At 38.7% G+C, this 14,290-nt stretch overlaps 3 protein-coding genes across 3 annotated transcripts; 1 reads left to right on the top strand and 2 right to left on the bottom strand.

The window, feature by feature from the left end:
• On the bottom strand, nucleotides 377-4,909 carry LOC109948998 (E3 ubiquitin-protein ligase COP1-like). The gene is made up of 3 exons (XM_020563151.1): nucleotides 4,709-4,909; nucleotides 1,382-1,483; nucleotides 377-620 (listed from the first exon to the last, which is right to left on the bottom strand). The coding sequence occupies exons 1-3, from the start codon at nucleotides 4,856-4,858 to the stop codon at nucleotides 537-539; spliced, it is 336 nt and encodes a 111-aa protein (XP_020418740.1). The 5' UTR covers nucleotides 4,859-4,909; the 3' UTR covers nucleotides 377-536.
• LOC109948498 (S-locus-specific glycoprotein-like) lies at nucleotides 8,714-9,193 on the top strand. The gene has a single exon (XM_020561625.1). It carries the CDS (start codon nucleotides 8,714-8,716, stop codon nucleotides 9,191-9,193), a length of 480 nt encoding a protein of 159 aa, XP_020417214.1.
• Nucleotides 12,383-13,343, bottom strand: LOC18778656 (olee1-like protein). The gene is made up of 2 exons (XM_007212107.2): nucleotides 13,121-13,343; nucleotides 12,383-12,998 (listed from the first exon to the last, which is right to left on the bottom strand). Exons 1-2 carry the CDS (start codon nucleotides 13,278-13,280, stop codon nucleotides 12,652-12,654), a joined length of 507 nt encoding a protein of 168 aa, XP_007212169.1. The 5' UTR covers nucleotides 13,281-13,343; the 3' UTR covers nucleotides 12,383-12,651.

Below are 14,290 nucleotides of genomic sequence, written 5' to 3'. Positions count from 1 at the left end.
AAAATTGCATTTATATGTTGAAGACAAAAAATAAAACAAAAGAAGAGATGGGCCCCCGATTACTCCTCTAGGCGTTAGACCCATGCGTGCTGCCCGCCTAGTGCTTTAGACTCCGGAAACTCCATTTTGAGAGATCATATATGTGGAGGAATCTTTTGGGAACGCTTTGATTATCCCTGTGATACTTTCTTACTGAAATGATGATAGGATTGAACACCAAAACTGGAGAGAGATGCTTCATGGATTCGTGGAAATCTGCAAATGATCCATCATCCGGAACATTTGTAATGGAGTTACTGCTGGGTTGCCGCCACAAGTTTTTCTTTGGAATGGGTCAAATTCATACTGGAGAAGTGGCCAATGAAATGGATTGAAGTTCATAGGGGTACCATAATTAGGTGCATTTTACTCTAAACTGATTTATTCTCATGCAAGATAATCAACAGGAGACCAATATCTTACTTACAAAGTGTACGTACAGATACGATTCATGTAATATATACTGCAATGCAGTTGCTATAGATAAAATATTATACTTAAAAGCAACAAATGTTCGCTTTCATATCAATGTCAAGAACACTAGCTAGTTTCCTTTCCTGCCGTGTGCACCAAACTTTTACCTGCTTGTCATACAGAGAATAGAGGACTGCATAGTTAGTCTTCAATGAACATTCCTTGAGCACCAAAAAAGCTGAAAGCACAGCATCATTTTAAATAGTCCGCTTAAATTACAGATGGGGTAGGTGGTAAACTGTGAGGGCAGCCAAAGTATGGGGCATCTAATATTTAAGTATTGTTAGCCAAACCTTAACTCAAGCATACACCACAATTATTGGGATTGCTAAAACATACTAAACAATTCGACAACCAATATGTAACGTCAAAATTACACAATTAAGGAAGGACATATCAATATTTCTCTGAATCCACTAATTTTTTCTTGCAAAATTAACATATTTATTTTCTCCCTGCTGAAATACAATAACAGATACTACGCGCCCATAACGCATCAATTTAGCATCCTGTATATGCAAACTTGCATACATTAAATAAACTAGATACAAGCATATATCACGTACGTATTCAAGTAGCCTAAACCAGCCAGCCTTAAGTCAAGCATACAAAAAACAAAGTAGCATAGTTAACAACATCTCGACTATACCCACTAGGAATAGTCACTTGCAAATAGTGAGTATATCATTTTACCCCTTAGGGGGTGTTAGTGTAAATAACTCTTTAATAAATAATAGAAGAAACATAACATAGTGTGCAGCATAACGTTTCTTTGCTCTTTCCAAAAGGAAACGGGTACTGCATTACGTTCATATCACCTAAGCATAATACAAGACTTGGTTTAAGATTTTAAAGATTTTGAGACTACCTTACAATCATCACTATGAGATACAAGCCTTGTGCGCTCTGTGCATGAAAAATCAAACACTCCAACCACACGTTTTTCATGTTCTTCATATTCCATGACACCCTGTCGGAAAATTTAAGTATGAGCAACAAAAATTGAAGGTTGAGGGAATAAGTACACAAATTCAAATCAGACACAAAATATCAGAATGTGCAAGTAACATCACATACTTTCCGAGTATTTACATCCCAAACTGTTACTATTCCCTCATAATCAGTACTAGCTATATGTTTTTTCGTAAACTTGTTCCAGTTCAAGCAACTAAGCTTTGAACTAGTAGGCTTTCCCCTGACGCCTGATCAAAATGTCTTTACAACTAGAAGTGTTGGTGCATATATGTTATTTTTATTGTTTTGTTGTTAAAATGGCAGGAACTGTTTCATTGATAAAGATGGAAAACCTTCTGAGATGTCCGGTTGATACTCTTAGTTCAATGCTAATGAGTGCGAAAGAATGGTTGGAACTGTTCCGTTGATAAACATGGGAATGGTACTGTTTGTACCAAAAATTGTATTTTTGCCTAAAATGGAAGATAATGCTCCATGAACATCAAAACGGCCAAAATATGGCTAGACATGCATTGCTGCAGTCAGTTGGAGTGGGCCCAAATTTCAACTTCCAGCTCTGATATCAAGTTTCATCCTTCATGATTCATCTCTATGTCTACTGCAACATGTCCAAATTTTGGTTTATTCGGACAAATGTGGAATCCTAAGAGCAGAAAACACCAGATGCACAGCGCTAGCAAAATGCTTATAAGGCTCAATTCGGGCCTAATTAAGGCCTAATTCCAATGCTCTAATGAATTGTCTTTCTTCATGGAAGTTTTTCATTAGAATGTCTACTGCAACAAATCCAAATTTGAGATCATTTGGATAAATGTCAAATCCTTGCGACATCAAACATCAGAAGCATTCCAGCAACAGTGAAAGCTGAAAACAGTGGCAATTCGGGCCAGCTTCCAGTCCTCAAATGAAAATTTGTTCTTCATGAAAGTTGTTCATTTGGATGTCTACTGCAACATATCCGAATTTGGCATCATTTGCACAAGTATTGCATCTTCAGGGCATTAATCATGATTTCTGTTCGTGACAGCTGTCTGTGACGACCAGTCAGTTGCAAGTATGCTAAATCAGATTTTCTATTGCTCAAATGAAATTAAGTTCTTCATGAATGTTGTTCCTACTTATGTGGAGAACAACATATCTGAAATTGGCAGCAATTAGATCAACCTAGCATTCCCAGTTTATTATGCATCAATGCATATTCGGAGAAGAAATTTTGTAGCTGCTAATCAAGTTTCACTTCATCAACGGAGGGACTTCATCACAAGTGAGTTGATTCAAAGAAGAATTGAAAGGACCCGCCCCGAATTTTCTCAAAACCCGAGACGAACCCTTTGGAATTCCTGACATCACTCCGATTCCAGACCCACTTACTAAAAACCGAGACTCCCTGCCGAAATTTCGACAGAGTCTCCCCTATAAATTGGACATTTCCCAAAATTTATACTTGCATGAAAACGCATTTAATATTCCCAACTGGCAGCATGCACAATATAATTTCATGCAATTCACACAGATGGCCTTCGGCCCTCCAATAATTCTTAACCAACTACCAAGCAATTCAAATACAAATTATGACTAATATTTAGTCTGCGGCTGCACCCAATAACCTTAGGCTGCCTACGTACCCTCCTTGAGGGATCAAGCCACACGTAGTTCTTCCCTAAAAACCCAATTCCACACTTGGGCGATATCTTATTTCATTTCCCTGTATTTCATATAATCTCCTCATACGCCGGTACAACCAACGCCACGTATGGGGCCTGTCAACACACCGGATAACCTACGCCACGTGCGACCATGCCATACTATCATTATATCTCCCCATACGCCGGTACAACCAACGCCACGTATGTGGTCTGTCTCAACGCCGGATAACCTACGCCACGCGAGACCTGCACATCATATCACATAACTCCCCATACGCCGGTACAACCAACGCCACGTATGGGGTCTGTCCCAATGCCGGATAACCTACGCCACGCAGGACCTCAACATCATCTCACAAATCTCCCCATACGCCGGTACAACCAACGCCACGTATGGGGTCTATCGACACGCCGGATAACCTACGCCACGTGCGACCTCAACACAATATCACATAGCTCCCCATACGCCGGTACAACCAACGCCACGTATGGGGCCTGTCTCAACGCCGGATAAACTACGCCACGTGAGACCTGAACATAATATCACAAATCTCCCCATACGCCGGTACAACCAACGCCACGTATGGGGCCTGTCCGCACGCCGGATAACCTACGCCACGTGGGACCTCACTATCACTTGGTGGTACTTGTAGTAAATCCAACATCCGGGGAGGTACCTAAAGTAGTGCGTATAGCACTCCAAACTGACATTCTAGACTCTGTTGTATCCTTGTACAACCATATATAATTATATAAATAATTCTAATATTGTGTAACCCTCCATAATAGTCTAGCTCCCGATAAATTCCCCCTGGAAGGGTGAGATTACTCCGGGAGACTCACGGTCAACCAAGGGTCAAACTACTCTAACCCTGGTCAAACGGACCTGCAGAACCCACGACCTCCAATTTCCGATCCAAAAGTCTCTATGGGTTCTACCAGGTATAGGACACTTGTCCTGCAAGTTTGGTTCAGATCGGACGGTCGGATTTCTCACGATCGCACGATCTGACAATTAATATAAAATATAAACTGTAAAATTACTATTCGGAACATCCGGGGCTCCGATTCACAATCCGTGAATTCTTACACGATCCTAGAATTACCTAGATTAACATATATTAAATTTAGGACCATCCAACGGTCCCAACCTATTGAACCCGGATAACGCACAATATGCGATTATCCGTTCGATAGTCAAACGATGTCCGAATTGAGATCCGCGAAATCCTACGCACTCGTGACAACCTAAGGATCTCATCGGAACACAGTGCTACTTTTCCCACCTTGCCCACGCGCCGCCGCACGCGCCGGCAGCGCGTGGTGCCCAAAGCGATAACGCTTCGCCAGAAAATCTCAAAATCACGGCTCCAAACTCCTACCCTAGGTAGAACACCCTATTTGGAGCCACTTTTGTTCTTGGACCTACTCCAAAAACTGACCGCAAATGGCCGATCACAGCGGCTGAAGTTTTGGCCGATTTTCAATTCGAAAATCGAGTTGGCTACGCTAAGAATCGATCTAATCCTACCCAACCATCAGCTAGAGCAGCTCGAGAGGTTCAAAATCCATACCTGGGTCGACGGAATTGGTGGCCGGAGGAGGGAGATCGGCGGCTTTGAAGTTTGGACGACATCGGCCGCTTCATCTCCAAATTCCGGCGAATCCGCGGCGGCTGGCGGCGGGAGGTGGCTGGGGTAGGAAGAGGACGACGCCCCGGTCATTTTGGTACCGGCCCCGTCCACAGCCGTGGCCGGTGGCCGGAGTTACGAGGAGAGAGAGAGGAGAGACCGACGGGAGAGAGAGAGAGGTCGCGGGAGAGAGAGAGAGAGAGAGAGAGAGAGAGAGAGAGAGAAAACCATATTTTTATAAAAAATCTCATTTCGAAATATTTACAATTATGCCACTGGGCTTCTTTTGACCATATCTCTCTCGTTACAACTCCGATTCGAGCCCACTACGTGTCTATGAACTCGTCTCAGTACGAGCTATCCAAAAATACAAGTCACGGCCCCAAACTCTCTCCGGTTAAAAATATGACTAAAATATCCTTAAATAATTAAATAATTAAATAAGGGTAAAATTTAGGGAAATTTGGGGAAATTTGGGTTCGGGGTGTTACAAGAATAAAATAATGATGGGGCGGATGGAAACCTTTAAATATTCTTTGTGATGAAAAATATTAAAATATAATTTTTTTATTTAAACCCCACACTTTTCTTTGTTCACCCTAATAAAATCATTAAGCTCTTAAGTTTTATTATTGTGTAAAAAGACAAAAAAGGTCATCCAACTTAATACTTAATCATAGTACATTTATACACACCCCAACCACCCCCCCCCCCAATCCACCACTCTTCATATTAAGTTTTAGAAAAACACAAACTCCTCTACACCCTATTGCTTGAGAAAGTGCTAGCGGATGTGGAGTGAGATTTTATTCCTGAAAACATGGCCTAGGGAAGACAAAAAAACTAGACTTAATTTATCTCCATAGACAACTAGAATCTATGTTATCTGATAGAAACAGAATTGCAAGGCAGGGACAATAAGAAACCAAGCATTTTGTTTGAGTTCATATATTCAGTTTTTTTCTTCTTCAAGTGCCAAGACTATATGAACAACAACCACCCAGCTGCTTCTAGTGAAAGAAACCAAAGGAAAAGGAGATGCAAAAATAAACTGATATGACTAAATCAAGGGCTAAAACTTGTAATTGCCAATGCTGAAGTTCTAATTGTCAACATTCTCAATGGGGCTAGCTAAATCAGTCTTCTGCTGTACATGAATTACAGCAGCAGACTAGGGAAGGGTTAGGAACAAAACTATTTCACTCCAACTAGCAGAGAAATCGAAATAATCAGCATAAGTCTCATGCACCTCATGCACCAATTGTTGCAGTACAGGCAAAACCATGATGCCTTAGAACATCAGAATTAGGGATTTTAGTGAACAACACAACAATGCAAATATGAACAACTGAATCAAACTGTAAAAATTTGCATATCTTCTCAGCCATTCAAGCTGAAAATTCAGCCAAATCAATAAAACTAAATTCACACAACTATAGTCATTTATTCATCCATGGTGAGGGGCAAGATAGCGGGGTGTGGGGCTGATGTGTTTTTTATTTTATTTTATTTTTCTGCTGGGTGTGTATTTAGGGATAGTTTGGGAAGATAGTGGGGTTTTCTTAGAAATTGTGAAAATTTAAATTAGAAGTTGGGGTGAACTTAGAATATGAGGTGAACAAAGAGAAGTGCGGGGTTTAAATATAAAAACTCTTAAAATAAATCCAAAGCTCAACATAAACGTGAAAAGGTTGAAAGAAGAGAAGATTAAGATGGACAAAAATTAACTAAATAAACTCCCCAACACCACAACCCTCAAAGAAGGGACCAACACATTCCGGAAGCCCCTGCCCATCCCCTTGATCATAATTTTATTAATATAAAAGACAAGTACAGCAGCAGTACCAAACCAAAACCCTACAGAAAAGAAAGACAATGACATAAAGGCACAGCAACATGCGGACCCAAGAAACCAAAACTCTGAAGGAGTAAACAAAAAGAGACTAAGTAAAACGGTAAATGGGCATGCCCATTTGGTCCAAATGACGAAGGCAAAATAAATGAAGGTGCAGTGTCCCACTATGTGAAACCAGAATCCTGAATATTGTGATTTGTCAAAGCAACAACTCCATGATTACCCTCACGAAATATATGAGAAATCTTAAACAACATGTGCTGGAGACGATGCAAGCAATTCTGCCAATCAACCCGCAAGTGCAAGGGACCAAATGAGGAGAGCGAAAGAATTGAGTAACTAATAACGAATCAGTTTCAATCCAAACAATATGCCGAGCATATGAAGCCAAGCAAGCTTAATGGCCTTGATGACATCCAAAACTTCAACATGTACAGCAGTAGGGACATCTAAATTGGAGCAAATGCTCTAAGTATACACAACCATGATAATCTCGAAATACACCACGACTACCTGGTTTACCAAAGTCACTTTTGCGAGTGCTATCAGTATTAATTTTGACCGAACCAAAGCAAGCGGGATGCCATGTAACCTCAATAATTTTGTGATTTGGGTTGGGACTACAGCGCACCCCAAGGGAACGAATAGTACACAAGTCACTCACCTTATTAGACATATGACCCTTGGCCAAAGTACTTGAGGCACACACATGATTAATAATGGTGTACGACATGCAGAAGACACTGTAGAAACCTTTAAATAGAATATTTTAAACAGTATAGCCGCCCGGCTATACCCTTTAAATAGCAAAATCCGGATTTCTCCTTTTAAATTACTTTAATTAGTAGTTATGTTTTAAGTATTATTTACTTAGTGAATATTTAGTATTTAAATATTTTATTAAAGAAAAAATAAAAATAAAAATAAAATGCTATTTATTAAGTAATATAATTTGTGGAGTTAATTAAAATATTTAATACTAATTATTCACTAAATAAATACTAATGAAATTAAATAAATAAGGCTATGATATTATTTAATTACTTAAAATAAAATTTGAAAAAAAATTTATTCAGCTAAAGATACTAAGTTTATATTTATTTATTTTTTTTAAAACCTCTCTTGATGAAATTTTGTAAGTAGAGCTAATTTTATTTGGGAGAGGTCTAATCTGGCAAATATTTGCCGGCATAGACCTGTACCGACGATATTTCGCCGGGAGATGTGTTTTTGCTTTTTATTTATTTATTTATTTATAATTTTTAAAAATATAAAGTTAGTTTCTTTACTTTTGTTTTTTGGCCAACTTCTTTCATTTAATACATGTACAGAGTACAGACATGAATCGTATTCACTTCACTTGTATATCTGTTAATTGGTTGGTCACAGCAAAAATAAGTGAAGAAGGCAAGGCATACATATATAATATATAATATATTAATGAATTGTCGAAGGAAACATGACCATTGTCTCCCCCTGTGAAGTCTTTGAGTTGGGTTTCTTCAAGCCAGGCAATATTTCAGGCTGGTACTTGGGCATATATATGGTACAAAAATGTCCAAAACAGAACAGTTGTTTGGCTGGCCAACAGAGACACCCCACTTTCAAATTCATGTGAACATGGAAACATTGTCCTTCTTGATCATCTGGAAATGTCACTTGGTCCTCCAATCACACCCAAGTTTTGAGACCAAATGTCCTGCTTTTGGATATAGGCAATCTTGTGATCAAAGAAGGAACCGAAAACAGACAAACATTTTTCTGGCAGAGCTTTGATTATCCCACACACATTCTGCTTCCAGATAAGAAGCTTGGATGGAAGTTGAGCACAGGTTTAAACAGGTACTTGACCTCGTGGAAAAGGTCAGAGGACCCATCAACAGGGGACTTTTCTGTCACACTAGATCACCATGGCTTCCCGGAGATTTTCCTTTGGGACAAACATGTTAAAAACTTTCGAACCGGCCCCTGGAATGGGATGATACTTAGTGGTGTGCCGGAAATGTGTGCTTCGAAGCATGGTGTCGATTTCAACTTCGTTACGAAACAAGATGAGTTCTAATATTCAGGCTTGACAGTGACAGTGAGTCCAAATGGGGACGTTCAACAGATTACATGGGTTGAGAGCACAAAGATGTGAAATATATTTCAGTATCCCCAAAAGGACCAATGTGACAGCTATGGAGAGTGTGGTCCCATTTGGTATTTGTGACACAAATGCTTCACCTGTGTGTAAATGTGTGAGGGGATTTCAGCCTAAGAATTTGGAGGCTTGGAATTTGGGAAATGGGTTTGATGGGTGTGTGAGAAAACGAGAACTGAAATGCACGAAAGACAAGTTCTTGAGGTTGAGGAGTGTGAAATTGCCTGAGAGTGGGGGTGCATTTGTGGATGGGGACATGAGCCTTGAGGCATGTAAAGAGAAGAGTTTGGAGAACTGTTCTTGCACTGCTTATTGTAACATGGTGATTTCAAACGCAGGGAGAGGTTGCGTCATGTGGTTTGGGGAGCTAATGGACATGAGGGTATATGCAGATGGTGGCCAAGATCTCTATGTTCTAGGCGGGCGCTAGGCGGGCTAGGCTCGGGCTAGGCTCGCTAGGCGGTCTAGGCGGCCGCTAGGCGGCTAGGCGGGCGACATGAGGGTATATGCAGATGGTGGCCAAGATCTCTATGTTCTGGGCGGGGGCTAGGCGGACGAGGCTGGGGCTAGGCGGTCGCTAGGCGGGCTCTAGGCTGTCTAGGCGGTCTAGGCGGCCGGTCTAGGCGGGCGCAAAGCCTAGAAAAAAAAAACGCCATTTTGGAATCTCCAAGGTCAGCGAAGAGATCACGATGGTGCTATGAGCGAGAGACAGAGAGATAAGGATTGAAGAAGAAGTCTGAGCAAGAGAGAGGGGCTGGAAGACGGCTCTTGTTAGAGTTAGGGTTTGAGAAGGAAAATTGCATTTATATTTATAGAAAAAAAAAAAAAAAGAGATGGGCCCCGATTACTCCTCATTCTGAAACCCCTTTTATTTTTCTCTCTTGTGTTTTGTTCCACTATTCAGTGCTGTCTTCTTTTATGTTGGTTGGTACATCTTCATCAATCATCAAAGTTCTTTTTTCTGGTGATATTTGTGTGATCTTTTTTTTTTCTTTTTGTGTGTGTGTGTGTATGCAGTGCAGGTGCCAAAGACTGGAAAAGGCAAGAAAAAAGGCTCAACCCGTTAACAAGGAAGGATAGATTATCATCAGCAAGATGTTTCTCCATGGGGATTCAGTTATCATTGTTCTTAGGAATATTCATGAGGTGTATTGTATGTAGCTTTGACAATTCCAATAGACTTGTACAAGTAGAGTCCATGCTGAAGATTTATATGCACTGAAGTTGGGAGCTTTTATATGCACTTTTTTAAATTAGAGCAACTTTCGAGTGCTGTATATTTCTTCGGATTTGTTTATGAATTTCAGTTTACTTGTATTGAATGCACTTTTTAGTCGTATAGTTCTTGAACAAAACTTAACTCGTTTGAATCTGTTGGTGAATTCAATTGATAGGTAATGAAGACCAATGTTTTCAAAGGCGAGGCTTATAGGCGAGGCATTTTTAGTAGTGCTACCCGTGGCCTAAGCCTTGAAGCATTGAGGCGTAAGCCTTTTGAACATTAATTTATTTTAATAAGAAAATTTATGAATAATACAATACAATTAAATTGTACAATTAATTCTTATTCAACCATAACAATCTTTTAAATATTTCTAAGATACAAGTATGATGCATGTACGTCAAATTTCTACTATATCACATAAATGAATAAGATAACTAGTATATTTTAAAAAAAATTGAAAAAAAATTATACGGAACTTGATATTACAGTTGCGAAGAATTAGAGAGAAAAATAAAATGACTTACTTGCAGTCGAAAGATGAAGAGAATTCTTGAAATTGATGGAGATTATCTGGTAAGGATTGAAATTAGGGTTGTACATGTACTATACAATATATATATATATATATATACTTAAAAGTCCATGTGTTAATATATTAATTTAGAAAAGAAAAAAATGAGGTAAGTAGAAAAGCTACAGCCGGCTGGAGTTAGAAAAGGCAAGAAAGATATTAATTCTTCTTGCCTTAAGTTTATTACAATAAAGGTAAGGAAAAAAAAACAGAAACTTGCGTTGTTTTTTTTTTCAACACACTCCAAGTGAAACGACGTCGTTTCACTTTAAGATTGTTTTTAAAACACTACAATCAAAACAACGTCGTTTCATTGCATTAAACCTAAAAACAAAAACAAAAGCGAGTTGTCTTCCTCGTAGGACAATTTGCAGGCTCGCAAATTTCTTCCGGTTCAGAAGTTTCCAGATTTGGCATGCCTTGCTCCACCTCACTCCGCCTGGCCACGCCTTGCAACTCCTTCTTACGCATTCCCAGGGCTAAACGTGCAACTTGCGAAACAGCCGACCGCTTTTGGCGTTTTCCTGCCGCCTCGCGCCGACGCGCGCGAAGGCATGCCTATGAAAACACTGATTAAGGCACCCAAACGAGAATACGCAATTAAATTTTTTTCATTTTTAACATATCCTTTCAATTTAAATTTGAATGAAATTAGGTTTGAAAATTGCACAAAATAATTAATTACCATTTATTGAGCAATTTATGAAATAAGTAACATATTTAAATATTCAATAAAGAAATAATAATTAAAACATAATCTATATATATAAAGCAAAAGGTAGAGAATGGTGAAACATTCAAAATACCAGAAAATGCCCTTAGTTAATGCAAACATTAAGAATTAAAATTATTAATTAAATGAGGATAATATGATAAATTCACAATTTTTTATATTAAAAAATTAAAATTAAAAGAAAATTCAGATAATGGATCTTATTTTTATGGAACACAACTATCCATTATCTTTTTTAATTCTAAAATAAATTTAAATTTAAAAAAAAAAAAACCTCTCGCATGTGTAGAAGCGCGTGCAGAGAGGCTAGTTACTAATTAAAGTAATTCAAAATGGATAAGATATTACTTAATTACATATATTAAATTAAGGAAGTTGGCCAAAAGAAAAAGTAAAGAAACTAATTCTTTTATATTTTTAAAATTAAAATTTTTAAAAAATAAAATAAAATAAATGACCACTTCTCTCGACAAAATTTCGTCGGCACAAGTCTATGCCGGCAAAATTTGCCGGATTAGGTTTTCCCCGACGAAAATACCTCTGCACATTTCGTCGAGAGAGGTCTAATGGACTTGTGCCGACGAAATTTCATCGGGAGAGATCTTTTTGAGAAAAATAAATATAAACTTAGGATGTTTAGGTTAATTAATTTTTTATTGTTAGTAATTAAATAACATATTTGCCTTATTTAATTAGTGAAATTAGTAATTATATTTTAATTATCATGAATTATATTACTTAATAAATAGTAATTCAATTTTTAGCTCTGCTCTCTCATGAATCATGATTCTGTAGAGGTGTGTGAAATTATATCGAAGAATTTTTCAGTATTGGTTATTCGAGAGTATTCTTGTATTTCATTTCCCTCTTCTCACCCTCGTTTGTATCAAAATTATACGTTATATAGTGAATGGATTATAGCTTCACCAAAGGAATGAGAGTCAATATCAAAGATCCTGTATTGTGGGTTCCATGTCACATAGCCGTGAATGTTCAACAAATGTTCTGTTGTGCAACCCATTGAGGAGGATAAAAACTTGGGCAACAATAATATCTCACACCAAACAAGTTACCACCCGATGCGCATCAATTAAAAACCAACAGTCGAAATCAAATTTAATAATGATTAGCCAGCCTAGGCAAAAATACACCCCTAATTGAAGTACTGCTACTGCATATAGATCCATATATAAATTCAATTTCTCACTTACATATCACAATGGATTGGTAGGGAATTTCACGAAAAGCCCATTTATTTCCTATTGAATTGAATTATGTAAAAGGAAACAAAACATTGATCAGTGATCATTGATGATAATCATGATGATGACGATGACCACGACCACGATGACGACTTCATTATGCAAGGTCGCCTTCTGGGGTTAGGCCAAGCTCCTTGAGGACCTCAGCGCACTTAGCGTCGGGTTCTGTCTTGAGGAAACCAAGAGGGTTTGGAATGCGATGGGGTCCGGCGATGCCATTGTTGTTTGTGAGGCTGATCCTCGCGCTCAACTTTGCATGAGAGTCAGTGCTAACCTCGCTGCAGTCATCTCTGGGGCTCTTCACCAATAACACCTCACAAACCTCCTCTTCGTGGTCTCCTTCCACCGGAATTTGGTACCTTCCTTGCTCATCAGTGTCCGTCTCGCTGCTCAGGGTTACGGTACCGCCTTCCCGGTCTCTGCATTCCAACTTCACCGTTGCACCTGCACGTGCCCCATTCCATGTAATGTGAATGCATACATTGTTAGAAAGAAAAGAAAAAAGATTGTTTGCTATATGCATCAAATACGGTAGATAGATTGGGGAAGACGATCAGAAAATGTACCTTGAAGTGGCTCACTGATCCTGGTCATAAACTGGATACGGCAGTTGTCACAGTAAACAAGGCCATCCACACTCAGGTTATCGGCGCAGTAAGCGAAGCCGAGGAGGGACAAGAAGCAAAGGGCAGAGGCAAGGACAATACCACTAGACTTCGTTGCCATTGTTCCAAATTATATTTTTCTTGTTTGGTTGGAGATGGATTTATATTAGAGGAGGACTATATAAGTGCAGATTTGAGGGGGATCTGTTTTTATAAAGAAAAAAAGAGTGCGCATATGTTGGGGAATTTGTTTTGTTTTTCTTGGTTAGCAGTTATTTTTCTGTGGTTGTCATTTCTTACCTCGTTTACATGTGGCTGAGACAATTAGTTTGACTCGCTCTTTGCTCCTCAAATCTCTCTGTATCTCGAATGGTGTTTGGTTCTCAAAGAAAATTCAAGGTGTTTACAGTGGGTATTAGTTATAGGGATCCCGAGTCTCTATATTTAGTATCGATGCATTTACGTGCATTTACACAAATCTAAACCATTTGATTAATCTAATGGAGTTAATGATTCCATGTCAGCATAAGAACACGCCTTTTTTAGCATATCACTTACCCCTAATGAGATTTTTTTTATAATTATTTATTTTAGATTTAATCAATACCCCTTTCACCTTCCCCACACCACAAACCCCACTTTCCAGACTCCTCACTCCTGTAGTGCCATGGATGCCATCTCTCCAACATGCAGCACAAATGATCAAAGTTTTAAAAAAAAAAAATTTCTTTAGCACAATTCAAGCTTGCCATAGAATTGATGACTTGGGCATAGCCATACTTGTGTCTTTACTTTTTTGTTGATAAAAAGGGAATTCCCAAAGAAAATCTAATTCCAGTTAATTTTTTTCTCCTCAAAACTTCCACACGAGAAAAGAGCATAAATATAGAATCAAGTTGTATTTCCTATGATATGCTTTTGAATTTGTCCTAGGTTTTTAATTTTATTATATTGAAACTTGACGGTGCATAGGGTAAAGTTAAAAAATGTCAAATAGGAATTAGGAGGGGTTGGGGTTGGACTGCGAGAGCAATGGTAGCTATGAACAGGGAGTCTGAGAAGAGGGTTATGATAGATCTAGAATACGTGAGGGGGCGTTGATTAAACCTAAAATAATATAGAGCTCATTAG

Source organism: Prunus persica, chromosome G4, assembly GCF_000346465.2.
Source record: "Prunus persica cultivar Lovell chromosome G4, Prunus_persica_NCBIv2, whole genome shotgun sequence".
In the NCBI taxonomy this organism is placed as follows: domain Eukaryota; kingdom Viridiplantae; phylum Streptophyta; class Magnoliopsida; order Rosales; family Rosaceae; genus Prunus; species Prunus persica.
Note: the sequence above shows the minus strand (reverse complement) of the source record. Positions and strands in the feature narration are given on the sequence as shown.

What these genes read in the sequence shown, in the direction of transcription:
- LOC109948998 (XM_020563151.1), bottom strand. Translation starts at nt 4,858, where the DNA reads ATGACCGGGGCGTCGTCCTCTTCCTACCCCAGCCACCTCCCGCCGCCA. An exon ending in CACCAATTCCGTCGACCCAG is followed by an intron (nt 1,484 to 4,708) that starts GTATGGATTTTG and finishes ATTTTCCGACAG; the next exon opens with GGTGTCATGGAATATGAAGA. An exon ending in CTCATAGTGATGATTGTAAG is followed by an intron (nt 621 to 1,381) that starts GTAGTCTCAAAA and finishes TATGACAAGCAG; the next exon opens with GTAAAAGTTTGGTGCACACG.
- LOC109948498 (XM_020561625.1), top strand. Translation starts at nt 8,714, where the DNA reads ATGGGGACGTTCAACAGATTACATGGGTTGAGAGCACAAAGATGTGAA.
- LOC18778656 (XM_007212107.2), bottom strand. Translation starts at nt 13,280, where the DNA reads ATGGCAACGAAGTCTAGTGGTATTGTCCTTGCCTCTGCCCTTTGCTTC. An exon ending in GATCAGTGAGCCACTTCAAG is followed by an intron (nt 12,999 to 13,120) that starts GTACATTTTCTG and finishes GGGCACGTGCAG; the next exon opens with GTGCAACGGTGAAGTTGGAA.